Below are 13,500 nucleotides of genomic sequence, written 5' to 3'. Positions count from 1 at the left end.
CCCAAAGAGAGGCTGAAGAACCAGCTACTGATGTTTGAGGGAGCCTTGGGGAGGTGTGGAAAGGGACAGCCTATAGGAGTCCTAGGCCTGCCGGAGCTGGGGAAAGGTGGCTGTCAGGCTGGGACTACAGGAGGTCCCACTCACTCTCTTGTCCTTGCTGTTCCCGTTGTAGCCAAAAGTGGCCCAAGGTGCTGCTGTCCCCTGAGGCCACAGCTGCCACTGCTCCCACTCCCAGACTCCTGCCCAGCCCGGCCAGCGTTCCCCAAGGCTGGGGCCATGGCAGGATGCCAGGGTGAGGTGACCATCTTGTCTGTGGGCAGAGGCCTTTCTCCTGTGTGGAAGCCATTGGCAGGGGCCTGGCCCAGCAGCCGCACAGAAAACTCCTGCCCAGAGAAGCTGGGCAGACGTGCCTTGAGATTTGCTCTCTCCCTGCCTCTTGCCTTTCCAGGGCACAGTCTTCTCTCTCTCAGGCTTCTGAGGTGTGTAGGAAAGGGAGGGCACCTCTTAGGGCCTAGGAGACAAAGCTTTACCTGCTCTAGGGGAGAGGAGGAAAGGAGGCAGGCTGCACATTGGGAGGAATTTTCTGGAGCACCAAAGGTTGCCAAAGTCTAGAACAGGAACTAGTGGGCATCATTAGCACTTTTAAGGAAATGTTCCCTTGGGTTGCCAGGGTCTGCTTGGTGTCCCTGTTTGCCAACTGTTAGCTGGATCTCGGGGTTTGGTTTCTCAAACTTGGCTGTCCCCTCAGCCAACCAACCCCACTTCATCCAGGACTCAGATAACACATCAAGATGATGATGAGACAGCAAGAGCCAATACCCCGGGTGGATGGGGTGGGAGGTAGTCCCCCCACTCTCCGGCCTCCTTTCCCAGGGGAAGGCTGGATTATGAACCCCAAATGCCATCTTGGTGTGGAGACTGAGGCTGGGTCTGGGCTTCCCAGGCCAGGTAAGAGATACCCCTGTCGTGCTGGGCCCTGGGGTAACAGGCATAGCTCCCCTCCAGCACCATCCCCAGCCCCTCATTGTTCACTGGAAGGTAAAACTAGGACTCTGGCTTAAATTTCTTCACCTGTCTCTTGGGGATGAGTTGCTGAGGGATCAGGTAGGGGTAGTTCCAATGCCCTTGGCCTTCAGGGCCACCACCCTCATCTGGAAGTGTTCCTGGCCTGTCCCCTCCTAGGTTTGCCCCCTCTGTTCTTGGCAGCCCTGAGAGCTGGAGGACAAGCTGGGACACTGGGCCGAGGGGAGTTCTGAGTTTGACTTCTCCCTATTCCACCCGTCGCCCCAAGGACTGGAAGAGTGAGTATGGGGGCCCAGATCACCTCCTGCCTGCTCCTGGCCCTCAGTCCTACCCCTGTGACCTGGAGAAAAGTCCCTGAAGAAAATCCCTTTCCTGCCCTGGAGAAACTGCTGTCGACACAGCCCAACAAAGTCTGTGGCCAGAGGTGCCCTCCGCTCCCACATCTGACAGAGCCTTCCACTGCGCAAGGGAGGAAGAATGCGTTCCTGGTCAGGAGAGGACAGGCGGGGAAACGGGGGGCATGGGGCAGAGGCACAGGGCACGGGGTGGCAGAAAGGGCTGGAAAGTTTAGAAGTCCTGAAGTGTGATTACAGCTCTAGTGTGGGCTGGGTCAGTCAGCCTCGTGGGGCCTCCCTTCTCTCTCCAGTTGAAGAGGTTGAGTACTTAGAGGCTGGGAGAGCGTGGATTGTCGGGGCCAGGCCATGGGAGGGAGTGGTGGCCACGGTGCCCAGGGAAAGAAGCGTGGGCCTGGACTAGGGCAGTTGCTTTGCCCAGAGGGGAGAGGAGGAAGAGATTCAGGATAGAAACGGACAGCATGTGACTATGTGGATGGAGAGCACCTGACCTTCCTTGACTGTCGTTCTGTGACTACAAACCTGAAAGCTCTTCCCTGGGTTTCCCACCTGACAAATTCACCCTTTAAATGAACACAGACACTGCCTCCTCCAGGGTGGGCAGAACGTGGGACTCGGCGCCTGGGCCGTGGAGCCAGAGCGAGCGTGAGCTCCAACTCTGACCTTGGCCAAGGTACTTTCCACGGCTGCCCCCTCGCCACAGGCTCACCTCCCACTGGGCTATGAGGATGAGGAGAGTTACCGAACATAAGGCACAGTGCTGGCCCCATGGTCGGCCTTCGGCGGACGGCAACCCTCCTCATTCGTGGCTTCCCCCGGCTCCTGTATCACCCACCTTAGTCCGGTGCTGAGGGCCACCTCCCAGGCCCCTCAGCTGAAGCCCGGGGAAGCCCTGCCGTGCCTGTGGGGAGATGCGCCAGGGGCGCTACTGGACTGGTGAGAACAAGTTCACAATGAGCCTGGGAAGAAACCCAGGGGACTCACTGGCCTAAGGGGTGGTCTGTGTCTCCCTGCCCCAAGAACCACCAGTCTGGTCACCCCGGACTTTTTTTTTTTTTTTGGAAACTTTTTTTAATAGTTATCGAATGTTCTACAGCTTACAGTAAATATCATAGTTACAAATTCTTGGCTTTAATCTTTCAGAGTGATCACTATCTGATCTTCAAAACAAAACAAAACAAAAACCCAAAAGAATCCAAAACAACAAAACAAAACCAGATTTACACTTCATACACACAAGGCGAGGCCATGGGGCTTTCCAATCTTTACACTCCAGGCTGTGTTTTGAAAACACTTATAAGTTCTTTGATCAAACTACTTGGAAGACACCGGTCAAAGGTTTATTATTATTTTAAATGTTTTTTCTTTTTTAAAATGTGAGTTCCAATAAAATTTAAAAATTAGATTCCAACCTGTAGATTAAAATGAATTAAAAAATACAAAACCATATACAATGCTCTTACAGGGATGTTACACGCCACGAGAACAGGTTTCTCTGTCATGTGATGGGAAATAGGGATGCAATGCCTTTTAGTCGGGAGATGGGGACAGACCCTTGGGCCTTTAAAGGTCATTATAGACAACTTCCAAGTTGCTAGAGGCCTGGCCTTACCTCCCCTTGGGTAAGGAGGAGCTGGAGTCCCCCCACAGATCCACATGATCTGGCTGACCCGAGAAGGTGGTCTGTGGGCATTCCCACTGTTTCCCTGACTCACAGGCATGAGGAGGAAGGCTAGAGCCTTGAGATGCTGGTCTTGCTGGGGTCAGGCCCAAAGAGGATTTCACCCATTTGACTCCTATGGGCTGGTACTTATCTGCAAAGCTGTTACACCTGTTCTCTTCAGGAAAGACAGTACCCACTCTACCAGGAGCTGGAATGGCTACAGGGCCTCACCACGGCAACACGAATGCCCAGGGACTACGGATGCAGCTGTGGGGAAACAAGAGCTCTAGTTTCCCTTCCTGGCTTTGTAGCGGCCAGTCCCAAGCCCTGTGTTCTTCACTTGGCCACTGGGCTGGACTCAACAGCATGCAAGATAAAAAAATAATCACTGGAGAAACTGAGGGAATGGGGCCCAAGTCTGGCTCAGGCAAGGTTGGCTACGGAATGTTGAAGCTGGCCTGCCAGGCAGGAATTTTGAAGGCTGGGCCCTAGAACCACATAATCTGTAAGTTCAGAAACGAATTTTCTAGGAGAGGGGAAGACAGGTAAAGGACTGCAGTCAACCTGGCATGCCCATGGGAGCCTGGTCGTGGAGGCTCAGGTATGGAAGTCGATGGTTAGCCTGACTGGGTTTCCTCTGCTGTGATCCTGCTGTTGGGCAAGACCCGGATTCCCCTGGGGCTGTGCGCCTGCACGGAGCCGGTCTCCTACCTGCCTGCTTCACGGCCTGACCTGCCCCTCTCGGAAGCTTGGCAAGCAGAGGGGGACCGTGTACTCTGTAGGGTGTGGTAGAATACAGGATGGAAAAGCAGAGCTTCCCTGTATCTTCACTCAATGGCAATGGAGGAACGCCGCGGTGACCTCTGAGTGATTGATCCAGCCAGAGTGCTATAACTAATACCACACAAAGACCAAGACCTGTGCCATCCAGGCCTTCCTTCTCTGGCCATGGAGCAGAGCCAAGGATTCTGATATGCAGGGCTCCAGGCTTCGCAACCAAGGCGCCTGCCCTACTTTTATGCTCCATGTGATTCACTTCTGAATGCCACTCGGAACAAAGCCAGCCCCTCCAAGGGAGCCCCCCTAGCTTCCTGGGATTGGTTAAACCTCAAACTTGGAACAATTTGGGTGGGCAGGGGTAAGAGCTGGGATAGAGTAAGAACTCTTTGGTCCTGGTTCTCACCCGTGGGAAAAGCAAGCTCAGGCATTGAAGTCAAATGTGCTTTTGGCCATTCAGGGAGACACCAGGTCCCCTGGGAATGCCAACTCACTGGGTGTGGACAGTGGGCAGGCTTTCCAGGGTCAGAGAGCATGGGTGTACAGGCTTCCCAGGGCCTTGGGTCTTTCAAGGGACGGATAGATACCTGGGGCTGCCCTTGAATGTGGCTTCAGTCCTAAGCATCATGACCCCAAAGTATTTTGTTCAAGTTAGGCTTTTTGTTGCCAATTCTCATCCTCCTGGTGCTGCCAGGGTCCTCAGGGCCTGCCCGTCATAAAAATCTCAAGCTGGGAGGACTGAGCTCCCCAAATCTCTTGGGAGTCTTCCTCTGTTTAGGGCAGATAGCTCACCCCTTCATACCTGCCACTGAGACCCAGCAGGTGACAGATGCCAGCTGAAAGAGCAGAGGATTTGAAAAGTTCAAGTCTGGGCTCTTTCTCTTAACCGTATGACTTTTGTCAAGTCTCTTAAGCCTTTTTTTTTTTTTTTTTTTTAAAGTAAGCTCTAGGCCCAAAGTGGGGCTTGAACTCATGATTCTGAGATCAAGAGTCACATGCTTTACCGACTGAGCCAGCCAGGTGCCCCAAGTCTCCTAAGCCTTTTGAGACTTAGTTTTTTCCATCTATAAAGTGAGGATTTGGCAATCAATGTCAAAGTACGTTGTATATTAGAAAAACTGTGGATAGGTGTATGTGGCCTTGTTCAATATTTAGCTAAGGGGATATACACTTCCCGGTTACTGCCAAGAGGGGAGAGCTGCAGCAACCGTCCTGTCTCAGCAAAAAGGTTATGTTCTCACCACTCGGGTGCACTCCAGACTCTGGACTCCTGGCCCCTAGGCTAATGGGGAGAGGGAGTCAGGGAGAAGGTGGGGAAGCCAAGGGGGGATGGCCGTTGACTGAAACCACCTGTGCCCCTAACCCTGGCCACCAAGCTCGCGGTCCCAGGGGGGAGACAGCGGTGTGGAGAGGCGTTCGCACGCTGCTGCCAGTGTTGACGCTCACTCTGTCCTGTGGGCACATCCCTCGTCCTCTGGCTTGTTGGCCTTCCTACAGTGACGGGGCCCTTCCAGCTGACCTTCCGTCCAGCTTTACCAGTGGGCCATCCAGTGGCAGATGCCTACGATCCTATCAGGAAAGTTCCTCCTGCCGAGGCACACTACTGCCCCTGCTCTCCTGGACTTGTTCCCTTTGCAATGACTCCCCAAGCTTGGCTAGGCTTGTGGATCTCCGTCAAAGCAAGAAGGGGAGGCCAGCAGAACTGGGGCCCCACCACACACGCTGAAAAAGGGGTGCTGGACTTGGGCTCTTCCAGACCACAGCCTTTCTGCCCTTTGTTTTTGCCTTGGGGCCTGTCTTTGAACTGGAATTACATACTAGGGCAAAGGTGAGGTGCAGAGCACAGATGCTTTAGTCCACAAGCCTGTGTGTGGTGTCAGGCTGGAGGGAAAGCAGACAAACTGGGAGTCAGGTGGCTGTGCCACTGATGAGCAAGTCCCTTTGCTCTGCCAGGTCTCTGTGTCCCCAAGGATCAAATGGGAGGAATACTCTATTTCACAGGGTTAAGCCGGACGAGCGGGTGTGAAATTGCTTTGTGAACCGTGAGGTACCAGATGTTAGTTTTTACTTACTGGTATAGAAAGAACAAAAGTAACAAGGTCATTCCTAGGTCTCCTCCTCTTTCCCTCCTCTTCGTGGTTCTACCCAGCTCACCTAGAGGCAGCAGGGTTCAGAGAAGCCTATTAAGATACCAGTATTCTGCTCACATTGGCAAGTTCCCTTTCCTTCTAGAACCAGTTTTCCTCATTTGTTCGATGGGTGTAAGAACTCTGACCCCGTCTCTCTCAGGGCCACTAAATTAAAGGCTGGGAAGTGCTCTGAAATCTATGGAGCACCTGACAAATGCAAAGGTTTCCTACTGTTATCATTAGTATTATTTTGGCATTTTTCCAAACACATATGACATAATCTGGAACCACCTTCACCCACCCTTACAAAACTAGAGAGTAGGAGGAGGTATTTGCAAAAAATGGATTAACACTGGAAAACTGTTGTTTTGTAAAATGAAACCCCCTCAGCACCCTAGACCAGACCATTCAGAATAGCTAGGTTTCTCCTTACTGGTCCTGCGGCTCCCTGGAAGGCCAAGAAGGCGGGTCCCCCACTCCCGGCTCTCAGGTGGATGCTGATGGGCTCTGCCCTCCTGGGAATGGCCAGACAGCCTCTGAGGTCCTTCTGGCTCAAGTTTCCTGATTTTTTCCTCCTTTAAGGGTGACATGGGAGGTAGGGGTAGGGATATGTCCAAGTATGCGTGAATTTAAAATGAAAAGGGTTATTTAAAAGTCCCAAATGTTATCGATGATCCCATTTTGTACAGTAAAATGTTCCTGCACCCCTCCACCCCCAGAGGGGCTGCTGGCCCAGCCAGAAGCTGGGTGCAGGGGACAGTGCTGGGACAGTGGGCTCCTGGCTGAGACTAGCCACAATTCCTGACTCGGGGTTCCTCTTCTCCCATGAGAGCCCCTGTCTCCTGGGCCTCATCCTTGTCCTCCTCTCTTCTCAGGATGAGGGGCTACTGTCCTAAAAGCATAGATTCTCCTTCTCAGCCAGCCCACTTGCTCCTTCTAGGGCTGGAGTCCAGTACAGAATGAAAGTTCCAGATGTCTTCACAGAATTTCCAAATGCTATTTCCTCATTTGCAATTTCTGTTCCTGCCATCTGCCCCATGCGACCTCTGCCCAGTCTTCAACCCCCTCCTTTGGAATCCATGGAGGAAAAGAGCAGAAACCAAAGCCCAGAGACTGTTCCAGAGTTCACCAGGTGTGGGTGCTGCTGAGTTAATTTTTATAAAACCAAGCTAATCCATCCCTAGGTAAATTGTTGTGGATAACATGCCCCAAGGTAGGAAGGCTGCATTTAATGCTAATTTACTGCTAGATCTAGGGAAGTCCTTTCCTCTTCTCTGGGCCTCAGCTTCCTCATCAATCAAACAAGGGAATGGATGAGATGATTGCTAAGGTCCCTTCAGTTCCATGAGTCTATGAAATGTTTATTGCTATTGCTTTTCCTTCACTATCCTGACCTTCAGAGCTGCCAGCACCCACCTGGAATGTGGTTCCTTCACTTTGGCCGTGAATGGCACAAGGTAACCAAGAGCCCCATGGACAGACTGGTGAGCCCTGGCACCGGGAAGGGCAGAGGGAAGGGAGAGAAATGCCATAGGTTCCCACTCTAATCAGGAGGAAGCATCTTATCAGAGTGGGTCTATGTGGGCTCAGGGGCCAAGGTCTGGATAACATAGGGCACCTGGCCTTCCAAGGCTTTGGAAGGCTGGGATACCATCACCCTGCAGCTGCTTGGCAGGTCTGGGGTCAAAATTACCTTTGAGGAAGTGCCAGGTCAGTTAACAACACTGTGCAAATCAGAGGGTCCAGGCCCAGACAATCTGGCCAGAGACCTTACAAACCAAAGCCAGCAGGCAAGCACCTCTCTCCCCTCTTCCTTCCCACAGTGCCCTCCCTACCCCCGCCCTCCCTCAAGTTCTCCCAAAGAAAGAATCTGGTTTTCCCAGGTTCTCACCTGGGGTATTAAGCTGCTATGAACACTCCTACCTAATCAGGTGGTTCTGTTCTTGGTCTGTTGCGATGGTTCTCAGAAGACTTTCCTTTGTGTCAGGACACAGTCATGTCCTAATCTTGCTTAGGAAAAATAAAGAAACGATTCCCCAGAGATGTAACTTGCTCAACAGCTCTGAGTTTCTACCCTGGACCTGAGGGCCACGTGTGTTATGCTCTTCAAAGGAAATCACACCTTCAGCTGAACCATTGCAATAAACCCCACTCTCTGCCTGCCACTAGACTGGGGTCCCCGGGGACCAGATGCTTGGGGAAGGAGAGAAGAAGAGCAGAGAGGATGTGCCTGGTCAGGAGGAGGGGAAAGAGCTGGAAGGGTAGCGTCTAAGAAGGGGACAGTGGGGAGAGGCAGGAGATTAGAAAAAAAGCAGCTTTTACAAAAACCAAAAATAAAAACCAAAACCGTTAAAGATGCATAAAGTGACCCTTGCACTTCCGTTGTCTCTTCTTGCAAATAGAGGTGGTGCTGCTAGGGGACTGCTCCAGCACCTGTGTAAGACTTGAGTAGTTGCATACAATGTGTGACTCCAGATCTGAGGAAGGAAGGGGAGAGCCATTAGTGAAAAGGATATTCCTGAGGCCATTTCAGGAAGCCACCGGATCCCCTCCCCTGCCTGTGGGAGCCCTATATGGAGCCCTCAGTGCCTTCCTGGTGGAGCTGCCTGCTTCCCGTCCAGTGCCAAGAGCTCCTGGAGGAGGTGGAGGGCAGGGCAGATCAGGAGGGAGGGCAGAGAATTTAACAGTGACGTCCCTGGAGCCCTGCACTTCACCGGAACTGCCTCAGGAGCTGGGGGGGGGGGGGGGGGGCCAGGAAGGAAGCTGATGGGGGAGGGGCGGTGGCCCAAAGTCTCCATCTGATTAAGGTAAGACTTCAGTGGAAGAATGAGGCTCAGAGTTAAAGGGAGTCTGAAGACTGTAGACAAAGAGCTCAGAATGTAGTACTAGAGGACTGGAGTTCAAGTCCCAGCTTAATTTTTACTGGTTAAGTGATGCTGAACTAGGTATTTATCTGTAAAACAGAGCTAATAATCCTCATTTCACAGAGTTACCATAATAAGGATTATAACATATGTAAAGTACTAAAATATATGTAAAGTCACAGCTGTCCTAAGAGTGGTATTACTGAACCTGGAGCAGGAAAGCGACTGGTGACTGTCACTGGCCCCTGCTGACACCCGTGCTGCAGACCAGGTGAGGGGCTTTGCTAGGGGCAGTCCTGGTATTCGCTCATCCTCCTACCTCTCCCAGCCCAGGCCCCACTCACTTGGACGGGCTGCAGGCTTTACCAGTGCGGGGGCACATAGCTGTACGCGGGGGTCCCTTGGGCCCTGTATGTTGGCATGGAGACAGGGTGTGCCCCGATCGCGGTGTGCTGGGGTGCAGTCAGCAGGGTACCTGAGCATTCAGAGAGAAGAGTAAACCCAATGAGGCCGTCCCAGGGCACTGGGATGAAGAGGATGAAGCCGTGGCCTTTCACACAGCTGCTCCCCAGCCTGGGCCCCCCACCTCCCCACCTGCTCGTGAACTGCTGCTCGCCCCTCCCACCTTGCCAGGCTTCATCTCCTTAGGGAGAGTTTTGCTGATGCTCCAGGACAGAGTCAGTCACTCATCTTCAATGGCCTCCTTCTACTCTTCTTGGTATGCTCCTATTCTACCGAGTGGAAGCTGCTGGTGTATATGGCTGTATTTACCCCTAGCCCTGCTGTCCCTAAAGGCAGGGCTCTGGTCTGCTCTATCAGTCACTGGGCCCCAGGACCAGAACAAGGCTGGCACCAAGCAGATAATCAACAGCTTGCTGACCTGATCTGGGGAATGAGGCCTCAACAACCCCTTACATTAGGGGCAGAATAAAATCCCACCTCCCACCCACTAGACCTTGTACTCTCTTCCCTCAAGTGATTCTTTAAAAGCTGGGTCTCTAAAGGTTATTCATAGCCCTCTTGCCATCTCATGCTCTTCTGAATGTCGGCACATCCAGAGACTTTCCCTTCCCTGCTATTCCTGTGGTGTCTCCACCCCAGTGCTCAAGATTCCAGATGGACAGGGCTCTGGTGTGATTTCCGGTGTAAGCCAGAAATGGAGAACGGGTCCTCCATGCCTTACAATTAATTACTGGACAGGGTCTTGAGCTCCTGCCTGCTAAATAACATTGCCCCACGCCCTCCTTTCTGGAACCAGAGTCCTAGTACCATTGTCCTTCCTCTAAACCACAGCCTCCCCACTGACCTACCTGCTTCCAGCCTCTCCCATCGAACCATGCCCCCGCCCTGCAGCCAGAGGATGTTTAAACCAAACCCATCTCTCCTCTGCTTAAACCCTTTGCCAGCCCCCGTTACCTAAACGTATCTGAGCCTCTCCACTGTAGCTGTGCTGACCGCCCCAGCTGCCCTTCCTCCAACTCCATGTCCCTATTTTCTAAGGGCCCTGGACCATTTCCGTTCCGTGAATGTGCCATGCTCATGTTCTTTCCACCTGGACTGCTCTTCTGTCTTCCATCCCTCTGGTTAGCTTCTGTCCCCCCTTTGGAACCTAGCTCAACATGTCCTTCTTAGTGAGATCTTCCTCATCCCTGTAGACAGGTTCCCGGAACCCTCCAGCACAGAATTTCTCATGCGATGCCACACTCAATTCCACGATGGTGTTCTCCAGTCTGCCATGGGTTTCTGGAGAAGGGGGACAGACACACAGATGCTGTCCTCACCTGCTGACATTGCCATGGTGGTGCCGGCCACCATGCCCATGGCCACACCATTGGTCCTGGGGGCAGCAACGGGCGCCGGGTAGATGGCAGAGGGAATGCTGTTGGGCTGGACAACCGTGGTGTGGTGGATGACGTGGGGCTGGGCAGCGTACACCGGCTGTGTGTAGTAGGCTCCCTGGGGAAAAAAGGCTGAGGTCACGCAGGCTTTTGGAGACGTGGGATAGGGTATGGGGACAGGAGAAGGGAGGAGAGCCTGTTCTCCCCAGACCCTATGGGGTGGGCTCAGAGGAGCACGGGCCCAGGGACTCAAGGTCTGCGCCCCAGCAGGGATTCTGCGTCTGTCTTACTACGTGACGATCTAATGGGGTAACAGCCCTGATTTTAACACTTTCAAATGTTTGTATCTTGTTGCGGTGTGCTTCTGCAAGCCGCCTAAAATGTAAAGGCAGGGACCATAGTCAAGGAGGAAAAGATATGGATGGGGCTGGTGAATCCAGAACTGTGGGCATGCACGTGAAGCACTGCTAGCGGGACGGTCACAGTAGTGTGAGTACTGCCATCTCACCTATTGACAACTGTCACAAATGCAGAGCACTTCCTCAGATGTCTCTATTTCTCTTAGGCAAAGAGGTGAGGATGGAGCCAGAGGTCTGAGGGGACCTCCCACTGCCTACATCACACGGCTGCTTCCTGCTGCCACAGCCCACAGGCCTGCTGACCTTTGTGGGGAGTAGACAGACACAGGCCCCTGGATCATCTTAACCCAGAACTTCTCAAATGCCTCTACTAACTACTGCCAGGAGCCTCCAAATACGGGTTTATAATCTCAGAGGTCTGAGAACATAGTGCAAAACAGCTTGCCACAAACAAGAAAAATCCATTTCAAGTCTATTGTTTTATCCTCTATAAGTTTCACATTCTACTCTACAATGTAGCTGTTTTTTAATCAAAGTGTTCTCCTCACTACTTATATCTCACATAGAGTTGTCACCCCAGAAAAATGTGCCAGGTGCGTGCTCATATAGTCCGTATCATAGCCATCCCCTCAGAGTACACACACATTCTCCAGCTGAAGGGGCCCAGATGGGGACACTAAGGCACAGAGGGAGACAGTAACTTACGCAAGATCACACAGTGAACTGGTAACAGAGCCTGAGCCCTTACCTCCCCCCCTGTTTAGCTCACAGACTCTGTCAAGGAAGGGTAGATGTGGGGGTTAGGGAGAGAAGCCCAGACACACTGGGTCTCACCCTGACTCAACTAAAAGCTCCCTGTGTGACCTTGGACAAGTCACTCTCCTCTCTGGGTCTCAGCTTCCCCACTTGAATAAAAAGGAATTGAGCTAGATGATCTCCAGGGACTCTTGCTCCTCTGACATTCTAGGCTCTGTTAATCTTGTTAATCTACATGACTTCATGGGTCACCCCTCCAGGGGCTGAGATGGGGTGAGCGAGTGTGTAGGCTATAGAGCTATTTTTTCCATGTACAACAGTGACAACTGGCCAGAGCCATGAACTTACCTTTCCTCCCTTTCTCACCCACCCCCACCCCACCTCGGGCAGTGACTCCTTTACCTGTGGAAGAGGTGGGCCCAGGCTTCCACAGGTACCTACCTGGGCATACAGATTCTGCTGGGGGTAGGCACTTCTGATTGGATACATGGCCGTCTGATAGGGGTTGGGTGATGGGGAGTAGGGGGGCGGAGCAGTATTACTCTGGGTCGGTGGGACCTTGTATGGTGTCCCCGCAGTATATCCTGTACCAAGGCAATAAGAGAGACTTGCAATTAGTTGACAGAGCAGCATTGCTGGAAGGCAGCAGGTCCCAGTCACGACTCCCCAGACAAGGGTGGGCTGATTCCAGGCTGGAAACACAGATGAGAACAGACAGAGAGAACAGGGCTCCACCCAGAGAGCCCCGGGCCCAGAGGCAGCTCCCTCAGTCCTGGTGCACAGGGGTGCATAAATGATTCTGGCATCTTTTATTTCTCTGGTTCTCAGGGGTATGATCTATAGAATAAGAGGCCGGAACCAGATGATCTCTGAAGGGACCGCTGCAGCTCGGACAGTCTGGGAGTCTGTGGTGCACCGGGAGACAGGCCTGTGTGTGCAGACAGACGGACAGCCTCCACCCGCTCGCTCTCTACTGTGCTCCGTCTTCCTGCTTTCTGTGTCCTCCCTCAGCGGCCCAGGGTGTCTTTTGCTGCTGGTTTTCCCCCTTACTCTTTCTTTTTCTCCTTGTATCTCTCTCTTTTTGGACTTCTCTCTACCATGTTCCCCTTCTTCCCTGACAAGTTTTAAAGCGAAAAGCCCATAGAAAACACCATTCAGAGATCCTCGTCTTCTGAGATGCTAAAAAACAGCTCTACAAAGCCAGCCTTTCCTCTGCTCCTGGGGCCCAGGGAAGGATCACCTCGGCCTGAAGGCCTGAAGTCAGGTGTCACAAACTCACATCACCTGGAACCTAGGCCCCAGGAAGTTCACAATCAGCTGTTCAACCAAACTGTCCCGCCTTTGCATCTTCTGGAAAATAGAGTCAGATCCTACGTTCGCAGGAAAACCTGAAACCTAGATCACTCAGGAACAAGACTATGTACTTCTAGAACACAAAATGAGATGATTCTATGGAAACCAGGTGATCGTCGAGTGACCTCCAACTCCCTTACTTTATACAAAGGGCTCAGAAAAGGCAAGTGGTTTTAGAAACTTCTTCTTTCTGAGTTGAAGTGCCAGTGCCAGGAGACCCTGGCTTCTGATTTCCACTGGGGTGTTGCTGGAGCTTCTTCCCCGTGCTTCTCATTCTGGCTCAGTCTGGCTGGCACATCGCTGAGCTTCTCCTGGCCTCAACTCAGCTCTTTTACCTATGGGATGCTCACCAAGGACTTTGTCAGCAACATGGTGCTGATTCTGC

The 13,500-nt window shown here is 52.5% G+C and overlaps 1 protein-coding gene across 4 annotated transcripts in view; it reads right to left on the bottom strand.

Annotated features, from left to right (window-relative positions):
• Nucleotides 1-2,421: 2,421 nt before the first annotated feature.
• FAM168A (family with sequence similarity 168 member A) overlaps nucleotides 2,422-13,500 on the bottom strand; it is a 176,522-nt gene continuing 165,443 nt past the window's right edge. For all 4 annotated transcript variants that reach the window (XM_057316606.1, XM_057316607.1, XM_057316608.1 and 1 more), the window contains 4 exons: nucleotides 12,204-12,346; nucleotides 10,591-10,765; nucleotides 9,154-9,284; nucleotides 2,422-8,422 (listed from right to left, as the gene is read on the bottom strand). In XM_057316606.1, coding sequence (XP_057172589.1) covers nucleotides 9,172-9,284; nucleotides 10,591-10,765; nucleotides 12,204-12,346 — 431 coding nt within the window. In that variant the 3' untranslated portion in view covers nucleotides 2,422-8,422; nucleotides 9,154-9,171. The remainder of the gene's footprint in view (nucleotides 8,423-9,153; nucleotides 9,285-10,590; nucleotides 10,766-12,203; nucleotides 12,347-13,500) is intronic.

This window comes from Ursus arctos, unplaced genomic scaffold, assembly GCF_023065955.2.
Source record: "Ursus arctos isolate Adak ecotype North America unplaced genomic scaffold, UrsArc2.0 scaffold_22, whole genome shotgun sequence".
Taxonomy (NCBI): Eukaryota; Metazoa; Chordata; class Mammalia; order Carnivora; family Ursidae; genus Ursus; species Ursus arctos.
This window is presented reverse-complemented; position numbering and strand designations above follow the sequence as displayed.